A 27,244-nucleotide genomic window follows, 5' to 3' on the forward strand; every position below is an offset into this window, starting at 1 on the left:
ATGTATATATCTATATGATTTGGAGAACGAAAGTGGTCGCAATTTTGAAAATAAAATTCATATATGAATTATTTGAAATTGAAATTTCTTATAGAATTTTCCAAAGTACACAAATTTTCTAACTTGTTTGGCATTTATGAATATCTAAATGAAGTTAAGAGCAAAAAATAGTAACAACTTCCAGCTTAATTAACGTTTTTTTGCGCATCCAAATGCGCGGAAATGGTGGCATGAGAATTCCCCTTCAGTTGACACCAACACTTTGAATGGTCATAACTCTGGTAAATCTGAACCGATTTCGATGATTTTTGTGGAATATAAAAGGAAATAACACTGAAGCATTCAATTCACTAACAGTATAGTAATTACAGCACTGGAAGTAGGCTCTTTTTCCACACTTTTGTACTCACAATGTGCCTCTATGTAGATCCTCTTAAGAAATAATTAAAAACTTTGTTGTATTTGTTTATTTTTATTATAATTTAATTAGATTTCTTAAAAGAGTAGTTCTAGTGGCTTAATTATCTATGTTTGTATATGTATATAATATATATATTGCATGTGTATGTATACAATTATGTGTATTGTTATATAAGTTATTATAGGAAAATTAACGAAAGCTTTTTGACTTCTACATATACATATATGTAAATTACAACTAAGGTATGTACGATGACGACAGCGACGGCGATAACGACGCACCAGCGCCTCAAGTGACCACGAGATGACAGCAATAAACGAGACAACATGTTGAGGAAATCCAGGCTGATCCGAGTAGTTGAAACGATCACGTATAAGACCTGAAATCAAAAAATTCAAAGATGCGTTACAACTAAAATGTAACTGTATGTGTAATCTAAACGTAATAAAAATATTTTGTATTATGAAACACATGATATCGACTGACACTTACCCGCAAATGGTCCGCAGGCGCACGTAAACAAGCCGGAAATGAGCAGTGCCAAACTGGAAGCTGCTGGTAAACGTCTCAATGGAACACAACCGGGTATAATAAGTGACCAGCAGATTGTGCGCACACCCTTGCACATGCCAATCCAAACGAATGTACACAGTATGACCATGTAGGAGCGTGTGCAGGCCATGACAGTGCCACCGTGTGCGATGCCAACGACACCTGTGGAATAAAAATATTTATTAGGAAATTCATTACTTCATTTAAGAGGTGAGGAGGGTTTCAAAATTCAAAAAAAATTGTTTAAAATATTATCTAACAAGTAAGGAAGGACTAAGTTCGGTTGTGAGCGCACATTTTATACTCTCGCAATTTATTTATTTAATTTTATTAATATTATATAATACACAATTTTACCCACATATTCGTCATATATATGGTATGAAGTCCATTGAAAGTTGGAAACCCTAAGATTAGGTTAGAAGCACCGAGGTCCTCATGTACGATATATAGGGGCCTTGAAAACCTATGGTCCAATTTTGGCGATTTTTCGAAAGTGCCCGCCACATTATAAATGCAGTATTTATGAAAGGTCCTGTTCCGATTACTTCACTAGTGCTTACATTATATATTGTAAAGTAAACTATTCAGATTGTCTTTAAAGTTCTGGTATATAGGAAGTAGTCGTGGTTATGCACCGATTTCGCCTATTTTCACAATATACGATTGGAAGGCAAGGCGAATATTACAAACCAAATTTCATTGATAGCGGCCGAGTAGTTTCGGAGATATTGGCGGAGCCACACCCACTTAAAATTTTTTATAACAATTTAAGAGCAGCCCTTCTGTACCTTCTTTATGAAGAAATTTAAGGTTTCTAGTGTTTTCTCTTACTGACTCAAAGCATTTTTAGTAATTTTCAACCTAACTTTTGTATGGGAGGTGGGCGTGGTTATGATCCGATTTCCCCCATTTTTGGACTGCATTAGGAAATGGCTAAAAAAAACGACTGCAGGAAGCTTGGTTTATATAGCTCTATTGGTTTGCGAGATATGTACAAAAAACTTAGTAGGGGGCGGGGCCACGCCCACTTCCCCAAAAAAAAAAATACATCCAAATATGCCTCTTCATAGTGCGATCCTTCAAACCAAATTTTATTTCTATAGCTTTATTTATGGCTTAGTTATGGCACTTTATGTGTTTTCGGTTTTCGCCATTTTGGGAGCGTGGCAGTGGTCCGATTTTGCTCATTTTCGAAAGCCACCTTCCTATGGTGCCAATAAATAAGTGTGCCAAGTTTCATCAAGATATCTTAATTTTTAATCAAGTTACAGCTTGCACAGACGGACGGACGGACGGACGGACGGACAGACAGACATTCGGATTTGAACTCCACTCTTCACCCTGATCACTTTGTTATATATAACCCTATATCTAACTCGTTTAATTTTGGGTGTCACAAACAAGCATTATGTGAACAAAACTATAATACTCTCTTAGCAACATTTGTTGCGAGAGTATATAAAAAAATTAAATAAAAATAAAAAAAAAAACAAAAAAAATATTAATAAAAATAAAAAATTTAAAATAAAAAAATATAAAACGAAAAACTAAATCAATACAATATTCGTATGTTTGCAATTGACAATTGATTACATGAAACTACTAAATATGTATTATATTATTATACTATATTATATATATTTATATATATATTGAAATAACTGCAATATTTTCACTAACTGTAAATTATTTCCGCATTCTACTTGATTGCTCAACTAATTTTTTTCTTTAGAAATACGACTTAAAATATACCTATATATGTATATACACACACACAAACATATATATAAAGGATAGATGCCCCTAGTATTAAATATTTACACATGTATTTAATATATTTATTAGCATATTTTTACAACTATTAACATTTTGTCTTAATTAATAATATAAAAAAAAACAAAAAAAAAAATATGAAAAAAATGTCAAACCCCCGAGAGAAAAGCAAATATAATGTTATTTTTTTCGTTTTACTATGAAAGTGATATCGATTCTGATATCTCCGAGAGTTAAAAAAAAACATAATTGTATGATGTAATAACAATCATGAAGTTGACGATAAAGCATATACACGTGCGTATTATTAATAAATATAAATAAATATCTAAAATGTGTAAAGAACTTTTTGGGAAAGGGTGGGCGGACTTGGAAAATCGCAAGTGATGTCAAGACGGTCTCCATTACCCGTTAGAAATGTATTAAAGAAAAGAAAATAACACCCTTTATACAATGAATTACTAAACTTTTGAAAAATGTTAAAAAAAAATTATAATACTTTTCGTTGGAAAAGGGAACGAACTCTGATCCTGTCTACCCGCAATGAAAAACATCTATTTATTGGGAATTATAATTGAATCCGCAGCGAAAAACTTCCGAATGGTTTACTTCTTTAAAATTTCCGTAACTCACTCATCAACGGATAGATTTCGACCAAAATTTTCGAATTTGCGAATTCAATGATTCGTACGATACGGTTTCAATGATGCCGACGTAAAATTTTTCGATCGAATTGACCCATTTGTAGATCGAAACGGATTCAATGATTAGTCCCATTAAAACATGATTAAAAATACGGGAAGCGAACGAAGTTGTATTTGAGTCTATAAACAAACTAATTTTCGAGACCATCTTGTCTTTATTTCTTTAAAAAATAGGCTCTTTTTCAGTATTTACAAGACATGGAGGTGTTAGTCGAGTCATTTCATCTACCGCGAGAGCGGGTAGGTTTTTCAGTAAAATTCTTTTTGTGGACTATATGTTCCTGCAGTGTGTTGCTTGGACTGGATGTTTGAGTTCCATAGAGTGGAAAAAGTAACAGTGATTTGTGGGGTATTAGCCAACTTTCAATGATCTTTTATAGTGCTCTGTCGACAATGGTTGAATAACATTGTTGCATTTAATATTTTATTGAAGAATGTAAAATACCTTACTGACTAATCCAATAGCTCGCTACAAATTTTATTTAGAGTTACCGGGATTGAATTATTTTCAAGATATTGAAAATACTTATATACTGCGTACATTGTTGTTTAAAAAAGTGTTTATTTTCTAGTACTATGAAGAATAAAGGAATTTTCTTTGTACATTTTTCACATATGAGAATGATGAGTATACGAAGTTAGATCTTGACACCATTGGTTAAAGACATATCAGTATACTAAAGTAGAGGAAGAATGATGGAAAACACGGTGCATTTCGGTAATATAATATTGTATTATTACATTTTATTAAAAATACAGAATGAAAAGTGCACTATTAACACATGCACCTGTGTAACTCTCAGTCAAGCTCTATATAGTTATTCTCTTTGGTGTCTGACAGAGTTGAGTTCAGAAGAGGGAGAATTTCCAACGAACCTGTGACGTTGTATTTCAAAATTTCAAAATAGAGTTATATTCAGTTTAATAAATCCGAATTTGATTTAACAAGCAAAGTAAAAATAATTTACTAATATTATTTAAAGCATGACTGGTAATATCATTGAAATTTATAAATATCCCGATGTGGTTTTGGCCTTTGAAGGGCTCTCAAAAAATTTATTAGTTGTGCGAACAGAATCAACTAAAGACGATGTATAATAAAAGAAACCCAAATGATCTATTAAGGGGTTCTCGGTTTCAAATTTAATTCGAAGAATGTTCCTTTAAAATTTCAAGTGAAAATTTCAAAAACCCTTGAACACATATCCGATCTATAGTGGACGCGTCAGGCGACGGCAAGAGTGACTTTAAGCGCGTTTTTCTCGAAACAGTGTTTTTACGACAGGTGCATGAGGTTACTCAAAATCTATTAATCCAATCGGTTCCAAATCTTAATACGTTATTCTATACATACATATATAGCTAAGGTATGAACTAGGATAAATAAAAGCGGTGAAGATCTTCTTTACTTTACAACTTGATTCGGAATTTTTGGTTTCAGATGTTCCAATAAGGAAATCACATGCGCCGCCGAAAAGAAGGGCTTTTGTTTCATCGCAAAAAACAACAAAAAAAAATGATGTACAATATTTGTGTTCTTTTTCAAGTCTTCAAATAAATGTATGCAAAGTTACAACCCTAAAAAATAATATATGTTCAATTACCAGCCCATTGAAAATCGTCAAAATTTGAAGTCGAGAATGGACTAACATGTGAAGAGCTATTTTTAATACGCATTTATTTATTCACGCGATACACTAGAATATTTAGAATTTCTACTACCAAACTGTAACAACTGTATAGTTTTTGTTTCCCAAAATTTTTCGATAATATTGCCCGCGAAACGTTCTTGGAGAGAGAGAGAGAGATTGGACTTTATAATTGGCCTGAAGAAGAAATGGATCCCAATAGATGAAATATAGTTTGCATATTTGGTAAATACTACTGCGACAACTCACAAATAAGATTGTAAGTTAGAAAATGCGCAATCGTAATTTCTCAGATTCTATGGATATTCGGGTTTTTGGGAATTCAGCTTAAAAATATAAATTTAGCAATAATATTGCTTCTAGGTCACCAAGAGAATGAGGTATAAATCGGCATGATAAAACGAACAAGGCAAACGAATGATGTCTACTCAGAATCTAATTATAATTATAGTATTTTATTCCGTGGCAGCTACAAATAATGTATTTTCAACAAGAGAACTTTCGAAAATAATTTGCCCACATTCGTAATAAATGTAAGTGAAAATATGTTGCAACTGTCCGCTCAATTATAAAACAGCTACACAGCCCACTAACAAAGTATTTCAAGTGCTTACGAACCGCATCAAGTGCCGCACAAATGGCCCACAGACCCTATTAAGTAAAAGTGGCGAATGTTGTTAATTTTAATTTGAGCCAACTTTGGTTAATGCTAACAAGTTTCTCGCTTCTCTCTTCTCGCATTCGTCACACACACTTTTATAAATACATATACATACTTATCTACAATTGTATATACAGTGATTTCTATATAAATAATACAAAGAATACATAATTTTCATTTGATTGAATTTTATGGTGATTATTATGGCCAAACGAGAGTGCGGCCGCCTGACAGCCCTACAATTCATTTGTGGTCAACTATGACTTCCGGCAAATACACTCAGTTCAGAATGTATATGTATGGGTAGCTTACTGTTATGTGGTCAAGTGAGCAGCTGAAAGCCGCTAGTGCCCTGGAGGCAAGTAAGGCAGGAACGGAAGTGACCGCAGTTAGCCACAGCACGTTTGTGCAAATGTACTTTAAGAGGATTATGCCGAGTATTGTAAGCCAATCATACAGATACACATACAAACATACACAATCACCGCCATTAATGGTGTGACTCCATTGTGGAAAATAAAAGTAAATGCGGTGCTTACATTTGTACAGTTGGGGCACTTCATAAAAAATGGGTTAAATGGGCGTGTAAATGGTGCTGAGAGTGAAGAGGTGTGTATAAATTTATATATAACGGTACTTTTTGACCAGATTCCGCTTAAAAGTCAGCGCTTTTGGTGTGCTCAAAGCCGCGGTAGCTTGAGAAGTGAGCTGTTGTACCTTGCGAAGCTGTCTTACATACCATCGCTGCGACTTGGGATGGGCGCAAGCTTTGAGTGAGTTTGAGTCGCGTAATACATGCTGCTTTTTAAGCTCAAAAAACTGTATATTGCTGCGTTTGAGAGTGAAAAACCTGGGTGGGGTTCCCGCGCTGCTGCTAAGCACCATTGTTGGTACATAGAAATTTTACCGCAACGATACAAGATACACATTCGAATGATAAGAGTGGCATACATACACACCGACTAATTCACTGAAAGTTTTAGAGTAAAATGAAAGCCGAAATACACACAATCAGAAGGATATAAACAAAGGACCAACCCAAAAACTAAACACAACTACTGCAAAACAACAAGAACCCTAAAAACGGTTTGTGCAAAATAAACACAACAACAACAACAGAAACAAAGAGTCTACAAGAAGTAATAAAAATCACAGCCACTATGTGTATTACTGATTGTGGATGCTGTGAGAACTGCTGCAAACTCATACTCAATTTGTAGACAAATAAAAGATTTGTGTAAGTATCTGTTAGATTGCTCCATTGTGATATGTATGTCTCCAGTATGCGCTCTCTCTCCCTCAGATACTCAGTGCTTCACTCATTAACGACAGTTACTTCGTGTGCTCTGCAATCTCAGGCTTCGTGTGCTCTCCAATCACGCTCTTCGTGTGCGTGTGTAACGGTATATTTTAAGCGCCAAATTCGGTATGCATACCTTAAGGTGTGCGAGCGTTATCAAAAGGTTTCTTTCGTACTCGTTTTTGGATTCCATATAGCTTTTAAGCTTTTTGGAGCGAGCTTCTTTTTGTTGCGTGAGTGAGATGGATAGTACCTACAACAATTCCCCTCTCAAAGGGGTTTGAGCTTTCTTAGAACATGCGCCTGAAGAAAGCTCGAATTTCTCCAGTTTTCCCGTTGACCTAAAAGCTTTCGGCAGGGATGTGTTTTCATATGCTTTCCAGCGTTTTTGCTTTAATGAGGCTTTACTCCACTTCATGTTGGGGCTATACTTCGTACTCTAGCATGCATTGGGGCTTGCTTATTCCAGCTTTTTTTAGTATTTACAGATAATTTGTTGCGGCATATATTGCTCAAAATAATGTAATCCATATTGATTACTAGGTGGAGCACTCAGTGTGTCAAATCTTGGTATATAATAATTTTGAAGTAAAATCTAGCATATAAATTAGACTAAAATCCAATTCAGTGATTATTATAACCAACTATTTGATATATTTAGGGCTTAGAGACAGCTATGTACAGTTTTTGAAGATCTGCATGGTTTTATTTCGAACAACTTTGTGAGGAGTTTTTGAATGTCAGAAATACGCACCCAGGACTCAACGTCAGAACTAATTGGAGAAGTCAGACAGATTATTCTGCGACTGAAACCGGTTAACACCTTACGTTCAAGACTAGAATTTTGTAGGATTGGATTATACACAACCACTAAAGTAGGGAGCCAATAAGATGATTGGGATTGCGAGACAATTAGATTTATTTAAAAGTATTTTCAATATAAAATAAAATGACCTTACCTACATATATCCCTTGAATAGCCTTTGCGACCACAAATACATACATTTTCATATCTCAAAGTTTCATCAAAATTTATCACTTTCCAAAATGCAACAATTTCACACACAAAAGTACCAAAATATACACACACGCACATCTGTATATATAATATGCAATTCTCGTGAAAGCATAGCAAAAGGTGAATGTCCTCTTGTGTGAGCTGCAGGCGAATTCGTGAAGCTCCAGAGTAAAGCGCATGCCTGACGTGCATGAAGGAAAATACTCAGTGCATATAAACTACTGAAATGCAAGTATATACTTATATACTATCATGTGCAGTGATAGTAAATATACTAGTTCGTAGTGGTTTGCTTGCATACATACACAGAGATATATGTGTGTTATGACTTTCATAGCACACTTCCAGGCGCTTGAGCTTGTCTCTTACAATGTACGTAATGTAGCGCGTATTTTAGGTAATTAATCGAAACGAGTTCGGAAAATATGAGCGCAGTCATTATTTCACTTAAGTTTCGCTGACAGCGCGAATTTATGTGGAAAGTTTAAAAAATAACAGCGGGAAATGAGTACATGAGAGCTCCATATTAGAAATATTGAAAATATTTTTAGAAAGAATTGCATATTTGAGAATTGCATTCATTATTGAGTAATTAAATGTATAATATTAAAAAACAAATTTAAACCAGTAGTATTTGTTTTTTACCGATTTTCTTCAACATAGCTTTAGACTGGTTACTACACTGATCAACAAAAAGATTGTAGAGCGCTGGGCCGTGCATTTTAGTGAACTACTGAATGCCCGGGGAAAACCATAAGGAAGGCCATTTACCAATAGAAGCTAAGCTGAAATTTCACTAGATACACAACCTCCGACGACAGTTGAAATTCAAAATGCAAGAAATCACCTGAATAACCACAAGTCACCTGGAGAAGACAACATAGCAGCTGAACTATTAAAAAATGCCAGTGAGCTATATCTTAAAAGAAAATCAACCTACTATTCACGCCAATATGGGAGCAAGAAGTCTTGCCTATAGATTGCAATACAGCCATTATAATACTAACCCATAAGAAGGGAGAAAATACCTTCTGTAGCAAAGTGTATCGTGGTATATCGCTTCCCAACATAACGTACAAAATATTCGCACGGGAATTGCCCGAATCATCTATCATATCAACGCGTCTTCCAACTAGGCAGATCAAAAGGAAGGCCAAGATCAAGAAGGAATGACGAATTAAACAAAGCTCTGAAGAAGTTCCGACTGGAAAACTAGATAGAGACCGCAAACGACTTGGATGCGTATTGTTCAGCAGGTCAAAGCACATAGGGAGCTGTAGAGCCAATTGATGATGACTACATCAATAGCATAAGATATTAATGTTTTAAAGATTAAATTTTGAAAACACTTCAGCATATAGAGGATATAAGTGTAAATGCGGTTGGAATAATGATGTCACGAAAACATATAAGGTAATCCGTAATATATTCGTGTCATAAATGCTCCTTCAATAAGGATCTACAAATAATTTTAGTATAAGAAATTCATTCAAATTAAAAAAAAAACTTCTGATATAATTTGTGTAGAACACCTTTAAACACTTTTATTTTTATATTATTTTATAAATAGAATAGTTGAGATGAAATGGTTAATGAAGATCTCAATCGACGCGACATATATGAGATAATTATAATTAAAGTGTTGTCACTATTATATTACTATTGTAATTAAGGAACAATTATAATTAATAATATTAATAATAATATTACAAAGAGTCAAGAATTCTAAAAACATGATTTTCGTGATGATTTTTTTTATATAGAACTTTGAAGTGAGGATACATCATTCTTAAATGGTTGAACGATTGTCGAGCGCTCATGAGTGAGCCTCTGAATATGAGATCGAAGCACAAATATTTTTGTCAGATTTGCTTGCTGTTTGCTAAATAATTAATCGGAAGACTCTACTATAGTCTCTATATACAATAAGGCATCAATCCTAATGACACTAATTGCCGAAATTTATAGGTAAAAAGCTCTTCTGTTTTCGACATTTTTGGTTCAACCACTGTTAAATAAACCATATTTGAGTGCATCAAAAAAATAATTTCAAGGACAATTTTGTACTTTCAAATGACTAACAATAATGACGAGTGAAGTGGTTTTAGGAGATCGAGCACGTTGGAAGCACATATCAATAAAATGTGGATTTTTGTAAAAATATGTATTTAAAATGTATTTCTCTAATGAGCGCCTAGTAATTCCTCAAAGGACCTCCCAATAAAATACCCTGTAAAATCTAAAATAATAATTTTTAAGAAAAATCGTAGAACACATATTGTTTGTAACCGACAACTATAATACATATCAAAATTTTGAGTGAATCGGAGTTATCAGGCTTTTAAGGGTTAATGAAGTCGAGGGTTTTTATTTTCAAAGAATGCCCATTTATTCTTTAAGTGAGACTATTAGAAACTTCTTGACATTTAATGTTCGCAAATACTAGGAAAGCTAATATTAATTACGGAATGAGACTAGTCTGTTTGTGAATTGCATCGAATGAATCGGTGGGCTATGAATTATTGCCACAAATCGCTGAAGACATGATCAATGATTAAAATTGTTGAAAATATGTAGAATCGGAAAAAAATAGTTCTAAAGCCATTTTTTTTTCATCATAACATAGAAAGTATGAGAATGGATAGAGTGATCTAGCCGACAATTAACAAAAAGTATTAAGTTTACTAAAGTTCTGAAAAAGTGAACAGTCTTATCACAACTTATAACATCGAAAATAAATATTATTAAATAAATGTATTATTTTCCACTTCTAAAAAAGTAAATTAAATTTTTCTTTCGTAAATAAGTCATTCAACTTTCTAATTCCTGAGTATTTACTCATTTTGTTTGTTGAAAGTTTGATCCACTTTTCCAGCTAGTAGTCAACAACAGCAAATTCTTGCATGTTTTGTGAAATTCCATTGTAGTGTATAAATCGCGATTGTTTGTTGCAACTAAAGTATTGACTTTTAAACATGAATGCAACTTGTCAAGCTGAAAACAAGCGAACAAGAGGATTTGTCCATGCTAATTTTTGTTATCCATAGTCGCATGTTTGTTTCGCTGCCATTGTTTATATTCATAAGCGTGTATTACTATGCGGTGCTTATGTATGCCACTTTTGTACGCACTCTCTGTTTGGGTTAGCAATGCTTCATTGGGGATTATGAAGTTTGGCGAAATGTATTGTTTGGTAAATTTGCGGGAGTTATTGTTACTATTGTTAGTAACTATATATATGAGTATATGTGATACCCGCTAATCTCACTTTAAAAGGAGCTTAAATCCGTTGTGTTTGAAAAAATTAAAATAGTGGAGTTTAAAAGAAATATAATACAGTTGCTATATATGATGATTGTAATAACTTTAAGGGTACTTCAGTACCCCATGGAAGAAACATGGCGTTCTTTCGATATATTTCGAATATAATTGCGAACTAAAAATATGATTTTTTTTGGACCTGCTCTGAATGAACGGACTTCGGACGGACGGAACGGATTATCTAATAAAAAGTTATAGTTACTAATTTGAGTCAGTTAGATCAGTCAGGAAGTCAATCAAAGCCCTGATTGAAGGAGAGGATTGCTTCGAATCTACTGGTGTACCGGGTTATCTGATTAACAATTTCACCCTCTGAATTGAGGGATTATTGAAGAGTCAACCGGATTTTATTTCAAAAATCTATTTTGACAATTTTTTAAATTTTATTTTCTTTTTTTATATAAGATCCTGGAATGGTGGGAAGCCATGTGACCAAGATGAATGGAATATGATTATTATATTTAATAACCAATTTTTAACTTCCCCTCTTATAAATCCGATTATTTCTAAAAAATCGAGATACACTAATTCACTAAATTGAATGTGAACTCATCTTGACACTACAGAGAATTTGATGAGTTTTCATAGTCGAGTTGTAATATTTTGAGCGAATGGGATTCATGTCGGAAATCTAATCTAGAGTCGACTAAACTAGAGAAAAACTTCTTTTATGAGTTGCTTTTAAATTTGGATTTAGAAATAACAGCGTTAAAGACTAGGACACATAAATTAATATTCAGTGGAAAATATGAAAGAAACGGATATTATAGGAATCAACGAAATTCCAAAGACAAAATACGTAAAAAATAGCGGACTCAAGTAAACATTTGGCAGAGAATGTTAGATATTTTAGATTAAATTCACACAAATAGGTATTTAGCGTAGGTATGTATTCATATAAACGTTCTCTACAACCAAGTACTTATTTTCACCACGATACCATATTTCGTTGCATACTTTGTGGCTGAATTCGCCGTAAATTACATGCGTATTCCTAATATCGTAAATTCATATGATTTCTTAAAACACACACACCCTTACAGATATGTATGTAACTCAAACTGGCTTTTTATCGTATTTCGCTCAATACGACGTAGTATTTGCTGCTTTGTTATGCCGGCTTCTGTCACATACTGTTGTTGTCTGTAGATACATGGATATGTGTATTTGTAATAAACAAAAGCATTCATACCTTTGTATCATACGCTCTCACTGCTACAAAGAGTCCATGTAAAGAGCAACGAACATTTATTGAGTAACAGACAGGGATACCACGAAAGCAAGTGAGTAAAGAAAGCGGCGGATTTTGAAAGTGAATTAGAAGTGGGTGAAATATTTTAAGTTTCATATTTATACAAAGTCAATTTTTTAAAATTGTTTTAATGGATTTGAAATTAAATCCATCAAGATCATTTAAAACTTATAAAAATAAATATACAGAGAATATTTTTTTTAAAGAGTGGATTTTGTATATATACTTTCAACCTCAGATGCTCAAGGTGTAATCGAAAATAATAAATAAGTTCAGTAAGAGTCTATATAGCATGCTTCTTGGGAAAAGCGGTGCCAACATGTTTTATAATACAATTATTTGTCTTTTAAAAATGTTCAAACCGTAAAAAACCTTCATGAGATCTGAGATAAAGCCTCATAGTCTATGTTTCCTGAACGATAAACATCCTTATTTAAAAAAAAAATTACCTGCTGTGTTTTTAAAAAATACTCTTCTTCTATATGAATATTAAATGTTCTTATTTAGATAATTAAATTTTACTCACATTTTTGTTGCTCTGTAGACTTTATCCATGGTCCGAGTAATGATCCATAGGTATTTCCTAAAAATATATAAAATAACAAAATCAATACAGGGAAAAATATTATATTAATAAATATTAAAATAAATATTTTTTATAAATCCTAAAACAAGAGCTTGGTTTAAAACTTACGAAAAAAAAAAAAATATTTTTTTCTTTAAAAATTTATTGAAAAATTTTGAAGAAAAACTTCAATAATACACAAAGTTGTACTTTTATTCAGATTAGATTGAAGAAATCTTTACCCAAAATCACTTCCCACTAAAATCCCACAATTATTATAAATACATTTTTTGTTCTCACTTAGGCAACCCTGCACAGCCACTGTGCGAATGAGCTATAGCAAAAATATGCTGAAATTACCACGCTACGATAGCGAGAGTGGGGGAATTATTTACGCCGCACGTAAGCATTGTTGCGTTACGTATGGCATGGCACAGCTATTGCGTCGGCGCTTAAACCACTCACAGCACCAGCAAGCCAGCCAGCCATGCAGTGGCGGCACTGTCAGTCCAGTCAGTCTACGGTGGGTAGATTGTTTGTTTGTTGGCTAAAGTTGTTTTCAGTCTGAAACGAATTGTTGTGAATGATGGACGGTAGAGCAATTGGCTGCGACGTTTAGAATATTTAGTGAACGGACTTGGATCAGTCATTTTTTTTCATGTGTGAATTGTGTTGATGGGGCAATTGGAATAGCCAGTGTGTAGTGGCACATAGAAGCGCGCAGAGTCAATGTGTGATGAAGTACAGTGACAACAGACCAGACACAGACGGCAGGCAGGTTGGCAGTTAATCAGATAGGCAGTGAAGCTTGAAGAAAGCAAGGCATAAGAATTTTTAGGGAGAACAACAACCGAAAAAGAGTGACGGTTGGTTAAAAGTAAAAGCCGGCGATTTTGGTATGCAAGAAATTGAAAAATAAAATAAATTTAAATATTTGTGGAGTTACTGACTTAAATTGTGCTTTAAGAAGGATAATTTTGAATAAAAAATAAATAAAAATTTTCGCGTTTTTGCTAAATTTCAGTAATCAAAATTTACGTGCGAAATTATTGCTTTGAGTTTATGCGCCTAAAAGTCTATCAAGTCTGGCAATAAACCGCAAAAACACACACAAGGAAGAGGATACAAGTGAAGAGGATATAAAAATTTAAGAGCTCATATACTGAAGCCAGTGAAGAGACAAAGGTTAAGTAGTGGCAAAAGCGTTGTTTAACCTGTCAGTGTAGTGTTTTGCATATGTGTGTGAGTGACTACTACCGCTTGAATATTTCGCATCCTTAAAAACAGGAGGCACAAAAATCAATCAAAATTCCAAACCAAAACTGAGTGTAATGGTATTTTCTACTAAATATATATACATATGTACACATATATCTCTAAAAGTAAATTCTACATAAAATTTCTGAGAGGAAAGTGCAATAAAAGTGTGACGAAAAACGAAAGTTTATTAAATTCTGCAAAGCAAAAAAATTTCAAAAATTCTCAAACATCAAAACAAACTAAAACCTACGAGCCACCTAGCGCTAGACAAAAGACAACACTAAAACCTCCCCCAAAAAGAATAAATAGCATAACACCCCCACAACAACAAACAAACAAACCATCCAGCTACCAACAACGACGAAGGATCAAAGCAAAAGGATAATTTGGTAGCGTGTTGCGCGCAGCGGTGGTGTGCCGTACAAAAATAATAACAAAAACAAAAGGTAGCAAAATCAAAATTGCAAAAACAAAAAACAAAAAACAAAAACAAAAATCGGAAATAAAACTCGCTGTGCAACGTGTCTGATAAAATCAAAAGTAAGCGGCAGCTTCATATCGCACAGCCAGCAGTCATTGTAGTCGTTGTGTATTTTGCATCTGTCGTGGCTGTTGTGGCCGGATAAGACGCGAGGAATATAATAACAAAAACAAAAACGTAGATAATAACGAAAATACCTTTTCCAAACGCCGGTATCAGTGGATCATTGTGCAGTGCATTAGTCCTTCTTTTCACATATATATTTGTGTAGTTATGTGTTTGATAGCGCGCAGGGGTGTCTGAAATCGAAAAAAAGAAAAAAAATCACTTTGCACCCACTTACGTTAACTGCTACTGGGAGCCAACTAAACACTATATACTAAAGGGACGTTAAAATAATACAAAGACTGCAAATTTTGTATTTTTTCACAATCAATGTAAGTACAATTATATTATAATTAAATTGAGAAAAAATATATTGGCAAAAAAATTCCAAAATTATTTTATAATTTTCCTAATATCAGTAAGAAATAGAAATTCATTTCTCGTCTAAAAAAATATAAAAAATATCTCTGATTTTATTATTAATTAATTTCAAAAATATTTGGACCACATCGAAAATATTTTCGAATTACTACAGAAGCCGACATAGTCTGCGTTCAATTATTTTTGAATCATGCTCTGTACCTAAGTTTACTCTAAATCGAACAAGATTTTTTTCAAAAAAACATTATTTATTATTTTCGAAGATCCCACTTCGAACTCTATAGCATCTTTAATACATATGTATATGATTGACCGAAAAATGTGCTTTATATTATTTAGTAGAATTATAAAAAATCAATTTCGATATTCGTATTTAAATATTTCAATTTTGGAAAATAACTTCGAAAAACGGGGGAATATTTTAGTACCCGACTGGGTATTATTTGGATTATTTTTGGGACTTACTAACATCCATTTCACATCAGAACAGTCTTTTTTGAACAATAAACTATTTATCGAAGATCCGATTTTGAGAGCTGTAGCGTCTTTAATATATGCCTGATCGCGAAATGTGTTATATGTTATTGAGTTTGCTTACGATAAATCCAATATTTAAATTCGAAATCAAATATTTCGATTTTTGAGGCTAACTTAGAAAAACCAGAAATTGATTTTTTATTTATGACTAATTTTCTCGAAAAAATTTGATTACAATTCCTTGAATTTCGAAATTCGAAGTCAAATATTTCGTTTTTTGAGGCTAACTAATATAAAGCGGGAATTAATTTGTCTATTTATGACTCCATACTCAGTCGGGTAATATTTTTGGATCAAACTCGGTACTTAAATGTACTACAAATGGGGCTAGTATATTTTCGAAGATCCGACTTTGCACTCTACAGTACCTTCATTATATACTTGACCGACAAATGTGATATATGACATTAAGTACGATCACTATAAGCCCAATTTCGAAATTCGAAGTCAAATATTTCGATTTTGGTAGCTAACTTCGAAAAACGGGGGAATCAATTTTTTACTTAGGACTCAATATTAAAAAAAACAACCATTTGGTCTAAAATCCAGTCGACTTTTGATAGTGTTATGTTAGAAGCCCCCTAGCAGATCTCCATATAAGCCTCTGGATGGAGGAAATTTAAAGACAAATCCTCTTTTTTCGAATTTCTCAATAATCCGGCCAAGTGCAGAATACCTGAGCTGGAATCATATTACCATTTTTTGCTAAACTCGATTAAGAGATTTTCTATGCTGTAAAAAATTATGTATTCCTTTATAGAAAGGAACTTGCTTTAAAGAGGATGTGATTCAAAAATAATAAAACTCAAATAAATAATTTAAAGTGCAACTAAATCCCATTTGACACCCTTTAAAATCGTTTGAATGAAAACCATTTCTATGTTGTGACTACCATTCGCCTCAGGGACTTTCAACTGCTCAGAATATGCTTTCGCGCCCCTTTTGCTAGACACATTTTAATTAAATTTAAGCAACATAAAAAATGGAAGAAAAGTAGAAGTTATATTCTCCAGCGTAAACGCCGTCAATTACGGGATTTCACTGAATTAAATTAAATTGCAATCATTGACAAATCGAAAAGGGCACATGAACAGGTGAAAGTGGTGTCGCCATAGGCACATTTCGAAATCAACAGAGTCCCCAGTGAGTGTTATGCAAACTAACTGTGCTATATGTATATACAGAAGAACAGCTAGGCAGATCCTTAAATGCGCCTTTTAACACTGTAATATGTGCAATCTATCTAGCGATTGCATAATGATTTATTCCCTACCCACAACAACACCAGCGAAAACAAACCATTAGAAATCATCATCATTATGAATAAAAAATAGAAGAAATGGCATAAAACTCCACAGTTAGGCAGCTGGCAGGAAATAGTGATAAAGTAGTGCAACGAAGTCGAGCAAAAATTATTTGCACAGAACTCGGCAAGATATGAAAGAAAAAAACGTCTGCGAGAGCTTTCACTAGCTGAAATGCGCTTTCACGAGTGCTTGTGGCGCGGCGTTGCGGTTGGTTGACTGTCGCAGCCGGTTGGCACACATTAGGATATAACTCATTCGTATTGATGTCATTTGCAGCAGCGCCATAGGCCACAGGGCACAGTGGCAACTAAATGTACTCGGTATGTATTTGTGGCGCAAATCAAATGCTTATAAATAAATAAATAAAATAAAACGAAGAAGGAGGGAAGCTAGTAAAAAATGAATTAAATTGAAGTTCTGTGGCGCATGTTGGCGACATTTTAGGTTCCCTAAGGAAGCGCTGCTTAGAAAATGCCTTTCGGTTGTAAGCAATGGCAGAAGTGGGCATGTTGAGGCAGTATTGCTTGGCAATCTGAATAAGCCGTCTACTCGACCACTTGGTTGTCGCGCTGGCGTTAGTAGAGCCTATGAGCAGATTCAATTATCAAAATGTGGTGTGGGGAGATGAAGGAGCTGCAGTAAGGGAATAGGACTAGAGTATATGAATCGGTGTGTATATTCAAAATAGATTTAAAATCTGCGAGAATGTAAATAGATGAATTGAAGTAAATAGAAAGGAAAGTGGTAATCTCAATTATCTCGATTTGATTTCCGAGAATTTTTGAGAGATTTTGTGGTGTTCCAAGGGCTATATCTCTCATTGATTTAAACAACGGGTCCTCGGGTCTTCAAAATCGATTCTTCAAATTCAAACTAGTTAAGAGCTAGATAAAATGTTTTGGAAGTAGAAAAAAATGTGTACAGTCCCCAATGCTGGAGGTTAGTTTCTTCATAATCAATGGCAAGGTGCAGTTCGGTGAAATATCTGATTTTTATAGTACATATATTTATCGGTTCCAAAATTCTAAACTTAAATATTTCAAAACCTCCTCAACTGCGAAAGATGGTCTCAAAGTAGGCAAAGAAGGCACAAAAAAGTTTGATGTTTGGGTTCCGCATGATTTGACGCAAAACAACCTTCAGGACCGAATCAACGCTTGCGATATGATATGATACCCGGATGGTGACTGGCGACGAAAAATGGATCACATACGACAATATCAAGCGAAAACGGTCGTGGTCGAAGGCCGGTGAATCGTCCCAAACAGTGGCCAAGCCGGGATTGACGCCAAGGAAGGTTTTGCTGTGTATCTCGTGGGTATGGAAGGGAATCATCCGCTATGAGCTGCTCTCATATGGCCAGACGCTTAATTCTACCATCTACTGCGAACAACTGGACCACTTGAAGCAGTCATACACCATCCACCATATAGATCGGACATAGCTTCATGTGATTTCCACCTGTTCCTACCCATTGCGAATGTCCTTGGTGGTGTAAAGTTGAACTCAAAAGAGGCTTGTGAAAAGTAGCTGTCCGAGTTCTTTGCAAATTACTCATAGAACCTGCGACATGAACCATGTGATAGCCTTTTTTGACGCCCCCAGTAGTGAAATGTCAGCAAAGCTTTCCTTGCAATTGATTGCCGCGTGGCACGTTCATTAATCAGCAATACTTATAGTTTTTTTCTTCCTTCAAAGCACTAAAGATATCGTATAAATGTAAGTACATTTGATCACACGTTGTCTGCCATTTGTAGTTGCTGTTATGGCTCGCATATTCCATCACACTTTGCTGACAACTGTGTGTGGCTTGTTTTCCCCCCACTCCAACATTGCATTTTGTATTTTTTTTCTTTTGAAATATTTCCTTTTATTACTCCTACGCTCTTTATTACACTACTAGTGCACTGCATTCTCTCATCTAATAGTTTCCCCCGCACAACCCGCTGTCTTGAGAAAGTTGCTTAGTCAGTCGCCTCGTGTTGATGGCTGCTTTCAACAGGATAACTATGGCAATGCATGTCACCTTTCAGCACTAAATGAATGCACTCACAACTGAAATTGCACAGCCTTTGATCGGAGTGTGTGTGTGAGTGTCCGCACTCGTAGTCAGTCGTCATGCTGTCTGCTTGGAAGGCGAGAAAACAATCTTGCTGCTTGCTTCTTAAGAATTTGCCCCAGTTTTTCTTTGATTTTCACATTTCTTGTTTTATATATTTTCTTCTCCTTTTTCTTTGTCCATATGTTGTTGCCAGTTTATTGTTGAATGATTGTTGCTTGTAAAATCCTTATTATGCATTCCGTTCCATGCTCCTGTTTCTCCCCGCTTCCTTTCTGCTGACGTCGCTGCTTGGCGTTTTAATTTGTTGTCGGTTGTAAATAAGAAAATGATTTATGTGGTTCATCAAATCGCATGTAACGCTGATCATCAGTAGACGCTTAAGATTCTCGGAGCAATTTGTTTGGCTTAACGCACATAAGCCGCAGACAGCGGGAGTTTGGATTACGAATTGGAAAAGTGTAATCGGGTAGTCTGCTGGTTTTTGTTAAGTATCTTTTTTTTTGTTATCAAATCCCGCAACAAGTGACTCGGTATTATATTTAATCCTTTGAAGTATGATACTCTTAAATTTATATAGACCTGTAGATAGTTTGGTCTCTGATTGTCGTCTATTCCCTCTAAAGAGACGAGAGTGTTTTCTATTATTTTTTGTAATCTCCAACTATATAGTGGATCATTCAAAATAACAAATAATCCGTCTAGAAATATTGGAGTCTATTATAGTTATTAGATCTACTTGATCTACTTGTCTTATTATGTCTGGCTTTCAAAGTTACACTTGATTTTGTTTTTAAGGGGTTAGAGGTAGTCAGAATTTTCAAAAAATATTTTTTTTATTGTTTTTTGCATTTATGTTAAGAATATTCTCTGAAAATTACTTACGAATTATACGACAAATAGCAAAGAGCGCTTGGGCACTCCAAAACGCTCGGTAAAACTTTAAATGCGTTTTTCTCAAAACTATGTTTTTTGAACTGATGACAACCGTAACTCGAAAACCGCTCAGTAGATTTTTATGAAATTTATACAGCTTTTAGAATACATAATAATCCTGGGGCTGATGGAAGCTTTTTTGTTTTTCAAAAATTTCGATATTTTCCGACCAATTAACTGTTGATTTTTTTCCCTAAAATCTAAAAAAATTCTCCGAGACCGCCATTTTGTTAATTATTGAAAAAAAGCCCCGGATTACCTATTTATAAAATTATTTTTTTATCCGATTGATTTTAGATGAATCTCCAGGGCTTATGATTGTCACCGCAATATCTTTTTTGGAACAGGGTCAACACAAACAGCTATAACTTTTGATATTATTATTCTTTTTTTTAATTTTACAGAAAATTCTCAGTTTTTCCCTAACCCCTTAATGGAATTTTTGTTGATCCACAATGCTTATCGTCTTGAAGATATTCTATCTTAATACAGAGCTTACGTTTTTAGATCATTTTCAGAGAATAGTTCCTGAATTATGTAATACGAAACAGCTCTCGGATCGAAATATTGTCATTATGAGTATATTATTTAAGGGATGGAATAATGTATAATTTCATTTTCGATCAAGCAACTCGAGTAAAATATCGGGTTGGAAGATTGCCCAAAAAGGCCTAGTGCTTCATTACAGGAAATATTATTTTTAGTGGATGCGGTCCCATACGAACTCGGCACAACCTCCTTCGATTTCTGATTTTCTCTTAATTTTCGATTCTTACAATGTTGATATTTGCGGTAGCTCATTTTATTGTATACGAACAATTCTATATCCTTAGCTCATTTCATTTTAATATTATTGCCTTGCATTCTTTACTATATCCTTCGCACACACTCAGCTATAGACAACTACAGAAACTCGTCTAAAATCTTAATAACTATCTTGCGTGTTCAGTTCCTTCACCTCTACAACGATAGCAGGATTCTCAACACTTTTATTTACATTCTAAATTTACTTATACACACGCAAACACAGCAAAATGTCTACTTCAGGTATTTGATAAGCCAGCATTCTTACGTCAATGCTTTGTTTGCAATTTTAGGCGGTCATTGACTGTCTCACACAATTTATTTTGTCTATTTTCATCAGTCTCTCTCTGTTTGTATGTTTGTGTGAGGGTGTGCGTTTCCCGGTTGGGGTTTGCCTTGAATTGGATTTCTTTTAAGGTCGCCACGTAGACAACAAACATTATTGCATTATAAACTCAAGATTGCATGGCTGAGCATGAACTTGAATTTGTTACGACGGGGTGAATGACGGCGATTGCATAAGATTGAGGAAATTACAATACAAAATAACTAAGATACCAAAAAAAAAAACAAAAAAAAAAGACTTCGTTCACGTGCTGGTAAATAAATATTTATAGATTTATCTAATATATAGAATTCAATTGTATTTAGAATACTTGATAGGTACTAGTAGCAGTTGTAATGTTTCGATGAATAGTGTATCGTGCCTCGATCTATAAGGAAAGACTAATGTCTTGAAAATAATGCAACTGAAGCATGTCACCGATTATTTAAATTGGTTGATATTTATATTATCTATCACCTTCTTGAATGGATATAAATGATATTATTCGGTGAAACATATCTTGAAAACAATGGGGAGAATATTTGTACTATATTGTTCTGATATATTGGTTTTAAATAATGTATAACACCCTCCCATTAAAATGACAGCAGTGACTACATTAGTAAAGTAAAAGGAGACTTTCAATTTTGTATTTGAATTACTCTCTGAATTTTTATACAATCCAAAATACCAATTGTTTCTTGATAAAACAAGAGTGATGTTTGAAAAGTCAATATAGCTAAACAATAGCCGGTCTGGAAAATGTTTGAAATATTAACCACCAACAAAGCACTATAAAAACTCGGGACCGCAGGTAAAAATCTGATATACTACTCAGTACTTTTATTTGCCAGGAGTTGGGAAAAGAAAAATACTACTCTGGGAAGTAATGCCGGGACTGAACTTGTCTTGAAAACTTTGTTATTGCTCGCGTTTCCTACCGTAATATGGTCTACCCAATAAATTATAGCTTGATTTATCTGTAAAAGCCCCATATAAAAATCGTAATAATATAATACATAATAATACTATGTTACAAATCATATATCTTATGGTGCTATTATTGAAAGAATTAAGAAAATAGAATAGAAGCAGTTCTTTAGTATAAGAGAATAGGAGATCCTTAAATCATCATACACGCAGTTGCTACAGGTTACATCCTTTTCAACTAATCTCAAAGCTGAGGACTGCGGCTTGAAAAGGCCTAATGTGAGCTTCTTATCCAAGGTTGACCAGAAGACAATCCGAACCTGTTCCTGAAATGTGTATGCGTAAGTCAGATAAAGATGCTTTGTGAAATTAATAGTCGAAATAAAAAAGATATTTTGAAACAACCTGAAGCGAAATCGGAAGTTCTGAACCTTTATATAAGAAACCAAAACTTATTTGATAGACTTAACTTCACTTCGAACCATTCTGTAACTATCTTGAGATCTTAAGTGATGATTAAAGAATCAAAGATCCCTTACAGAAAATAATGAATGAAAAAGTTTACGGAACCACTCCGTTGAATTGTATACTCATATTAGATATTTCCTGCAAATAACAAAGAGAACATGTTTGGAACCTTCCAGCAAACATAAAAGTCAGTTTTCGACTAGAGAATGATGAGACAACTAGCGCATTTCTCTAACATCTAATGGTTAAATGCGATACTAAAACCTTTTTAGATACCAAGTGTTCTTAAACAAAACGGGAAATAATTATCCAATCGAGTTCTCCAATATTGCTATTTATGACTGTCTGTTATGCTTGACATGTTCCAAATCGAGATATAGTATATACAGTACTTTACTGTTGTTATTGACTAGAGACTAGTATGCATTATCTAACATAGTAATCTAAAAGTATCAAAAGTTTGATCATGCTATTCTATGATTCAGTGGGTTTTGAATTACGCCAAAACTTCGGATATTCGATATTAGAATTAAGAACAAGAGGTGAAAGAACATTTCTAAGTCTATTTTGAAAGACATCTAGATAATAGAATGCACAAGTCGATACTTCATCTCAAGGCACTCTATAAATACTCACATCCAAAATATTAATATACTTTAACCTAAAAAATCAATGAAGCAACCAAAATAGTCTTTTCAAGCCTCAAAAATGAAGCGCAAAATAGAAGACTGCCAAGCAGGAGCGTGTTTGAAGCGAAGTTTCCTTCCAACTCAGTGCAGAAAAAAATCGAAATTTGTTCCATTGTGAGCTTCCGCTGCGACGCAACAAACGTGACATTTTCACGGCACTGGCATGGTGTCAAAACATTAGAAGGTGTGTTTGTGGGCCCCTATACATATATTATAGGTAAGTGTGTGTATGAAACATAGGTGAAACATGTTCTGTGCAATGGGCGCTTGACACCAGATACCCAGGCAATTCATGCGTAGTTTACGGCAGTTACATGGATTGGCGATTGTTAGGAATATTATGAAAGGGCAACCGTGAAGCAGTCACAAATAAGCGACAATTGAAAGACACACGACATAAAGGTAGACGGGCGACAAAGGCAAGAAGACAGACAGACAAACAGACGGAGAGACGAAGATATGCCAATGGGCGACAACAAAAGATGTGCGAACAACGAAATATTGTAGACATAATTCATAAATGAAATGAAATGAATGGCGAACGTGGCGTGAAAGTGTTAGAAATGCAAAGTAGGTGTAATGTATGAGCGCGAGTGTATTAAAGACGATACCAAGCAGCTTTGAAGAAAGCAAAACTGCAGCAAAAAAATATATAAAAGAAAGTATTAACACATGAGGAACACATGGAGGTAGCCGAGGGAGGGTGGAAAAGTGCTAAAGCGAACTTAGCAATCGATTTTGTGTTATTGCAAAAACAAAAACAATAAAATGAAAAAAAAGACTAAGATGTTAAGGAAAACGTGCGATTTAGGCGCATAGCGAAGAAGTGGCAAGAAAAACTAAACGCAACCACAAATGAAGGTAATTTTCGCATTGCGAATGCTTGTCGCCACATAAATACATACATACAAACATATGTGGCGACATAACTACGAACGCTTGCAACCCAAAACGCTGTTTGGGGCACTAAGCAGTCACTTGGGCAATGGTTTGCTGTTGTACTCGTTGGCTTGTGGCAGCAATAACGGCACTTGTATGGTTTTATTGACACAATTTTCCGTTGCCACAAAATGCAAAAAAGCAAAGAAGAATACAAAATAAAATAAAAAGATACAAAAATATATAAAAAATAAATAAAATAGTTAAAAAAGACATTTGAAACTACATTTACCATGTATATATACTACATAGAAGATTTGAGACAACATTGCTTAAGTGCTAAGTTGATTAATCTGATGACACTAATTACAAATGGGTGAGTATAGAGCTGCAAAACTATCGATGAAGCTATCGATATTATCGAATGATGCTATTTTTTCGACTATCAAATGGCCATTTTCATAACTCGTATATCGTATAATTGGCAAAGCTATCTATTCTCTGATCTCTGATAGCATTCTTGTGGTCAAACATTACTGTAGGTAAGGGGTAGAAGAAGGGCCGTGAGATAAATGATTTGAGAAACTTAAGACTGTAGACACCAGTTTTGTTCTAACATAATTTAGGATAAGAAAACCATGTAAGTACTTTCCCAGTAGTATCAGCACTATTTTGGTATACTATAACGTCCACAAGATTTACGAAATGTGCCTACGATCAGTAGTACTACTCTGGTAGTACTGACTCCGAGTAGGGTCAGCACTTTTGTGATATATCAAAACGTTCACAAGATTTACGAAATGTGCCTATGATCAGTAATATACTGACTCCCAGTAGTGTCAGCACTTTTGTAGGAGGAGAAGAAATGTATATTAAAGCATTACTATCATACGATACTATCGACACTCTCGATAGTTTCAAAGCAATATATTGGTCGACTATCGATAGTTTTGCAACTCTATAGATGAAATAATATGCTTATTAAAGGTGGATAACCATTGAGGATCATTTGACATTTTTTTTCTCAAAAAGTATGAACAAATATGATTTTTAACCCTAATGGAATGCTGCTAATTATACATGACTTAAAAATTAATTAGAAGGGGTAACCATTTAGAGGTTAGGTGGGATTTTTCTTCCATCTTTTTATTTAATTATATACAATCATATATTTCATTTAAACTATTCAGCGTATCAAAGATACATGTTTAAACAGTATTTTGTGAAATTTTTATTTAAAAACTCCGAAAACTCAGCCGTTGGCTGTTGGTATATTGAAATTTGAATTTTCGACAGAGTTTTAAACAAAAACTCACTTTTTTGGTCAAATTCTCGGAACATATTGGTTCGAAAAAAATAGTTATAATGAATAACAAAAAAATCCTTCGTTCATTAACCAAATATGTATGCAAAACTTCAACAAAATCGCTGCATAACTTTTTGAGATATCGTTACGTAAGATAACGTTTACATTCCTACTGACGTGAACTGATAGACGGAATTTCCTAAGAGTATATCTCTTAGAATTAAAACTCGGATTGATTTGATATTTTTGGATAACATTTTAAACATATTACACTATTTAATAAGACAAAGAAAATGTCACCAAATTATGAAATTTTGAAACCCACCTAACCCCTTAAAGCAGAAATGATATGGATTAGAAAGCCACACTTTAGTCTCCCAAAGGTAAACTTTGAAATTCAAGGTTATCAAAGGGTATATGAAGTGTCTCAGCCATTCTAGCATATAAAAAACAAGACAATGACTGACTGTTTAGTGCTGAAGAACAAGCTGATAGTTGAGAGAGATTTTCTATCGATTGTAGATTTAGATATATAAAAGGGGTTGATTAATTGACTAAATGAATTTCACAATGTTTTTCGAAGAATGACTGCAAATAAACCCAAAATGTTAAAGTCCGATTGTTGCATTACAAAAATCTGCATAAACGAGTATTCTTGTCTCATAAACATTAAATATAAATTAATCAAGTTCAATCCGCCCAATGTGTCTGCTCAGTCAAAGTCAAAGTCAGCTGTAAGCTCAAGAGCACAATTTGCAAGGCGATAAGTAAAACTGGAAATATTTACACCTACAAAGACTTGATAGCCATAATATGCATTTTAAATGTGAGAGATAAATATTTATTCTTCGTCCATTGTGAATGTGACAATATACATTGTTCATTTATTGTACATTTGCCAATTAAGGTGAATTTATTGCAAATGTGCCGCCCACTGCAGATTAATACCTCAATAGTAAAGGTTAACAAGTGTGTATGAATGTAGGTACAGGTGTAATTGTACTTTTCGTTATTAGAGAAAGTTGTATTTTTATATGAAGTTGTGGAAGGCCTATTGAATAAAATTTAAAGTTTTCTTTATAAAAAAATCGAAAAATAATATAATTTAAATTATGAATAAAAATAAAAATTATTAAAATAACAATAATATAAAAAAAATTTAAATAATATACAGTATAAATAATATAATAAGTTTAGATACTGCATCAGGTATTACACTAAGTACTTTAAAGATCTTGAAAAGGAATCAATTAAATAAAGGAAATTAAAGAACTTACCAGGTTATTTTTAGTTTAAGAAACCTTCGATTCACAATATTTGTTTCAAAGGATCTGTAAAGAGAAGAAGAAAATAAATTGTTGAACATATAGAATCGTGTTGAAGCAAAACACTAAAAATTATCAAATAATGTTAGCAAACAATTATTTAAGTCCACCGACAATGTATCTAGTTTATATAGGCAGTATTATTCTTTTAATAGAAAGGAGTTATTGTATATGTTGTGGTGCGGAAAAATGGGGAAATTTTTTATTTTCTGTACAGGTCAAGAACATAAAAA

General features: G+C 33.9%; 2 protein-coding genes across 9 annotated transcripts in view; one reads left to right on the plus strand and one right to left on the minus strand.

Annotated features, from left to right (window-relative positions):
• Positions 1–499: 499 nt before the first annotated feature.
• On the minus strand, positions 500–27,067 carry LOC128921851 (uncharacterized). 2 transcript variants are annotated; one of them, XM_054230449.1, is made up of 4 exons: positions 26,964–27,067; positions 13,181–13,237; positions 914–1,135; positions 500–800 (listed from the first exon to the last, which is right to left on the minus strand). In XM_054230449.1, exons 1-4 carry the CDS (start codon positions 27,050–27,052, stop codon positions 788–790), a joined length of 381 nt encoding a protein of 126 aa, XP_054086424.1. In that variant the 5' UTR covers positions 27,053–27,067; the 3' UTR covers positions 500–787. The 2 variants fall into 2 exon arrangements, with proteins under 2 accessions (XP_054086424.1, XP_054086423.1); XM_054230448.1 differs by lacking the exons at positions 13,181–13,237; positions 26,964–27,067 and having other exon boundaries at positions 914–1,354.
• Positions 13,720–27,244, plus strand: part of Otop2_1 (proton channel OtopLc) — a 121,945-nt gene continuing 108,420 nt past the window's right edge. For 2 of the 7 annotated variants that reach the window (XM_029040174.2, XM_011184080.3), the window contains exon 1: positions 13,720–15,397. The gene's annotated coding sequence lies outside the window, so the exon portion shown is untranslated. The remainder of the gene's footprint in view (positions 15,398–27,244) is intronic. The other 5 variants (XM_029040173.2, XM_011184083.3, XM_011184081.3 and 2 more) reach the window with 3 other exon arrangements.

The sequence above is a fragment of the Zeugodacus cucurbitae genome, chromosome 5 (genome assembly GCF_028554725.1).
Source record: "Zeugodacus cucurbitae isolate PBARC_wt_2022May chromosome 5, idZeuCucr1.2, whole genome shotgun sequence".
NCBI classification, from domain to species: domain Eukaryota; kingdom Metazoa; phylum Arthropoda; class Insecta; order Diptera; family Tephritidae; genus Zeugodacus; species Zeugodacus cucurbitae.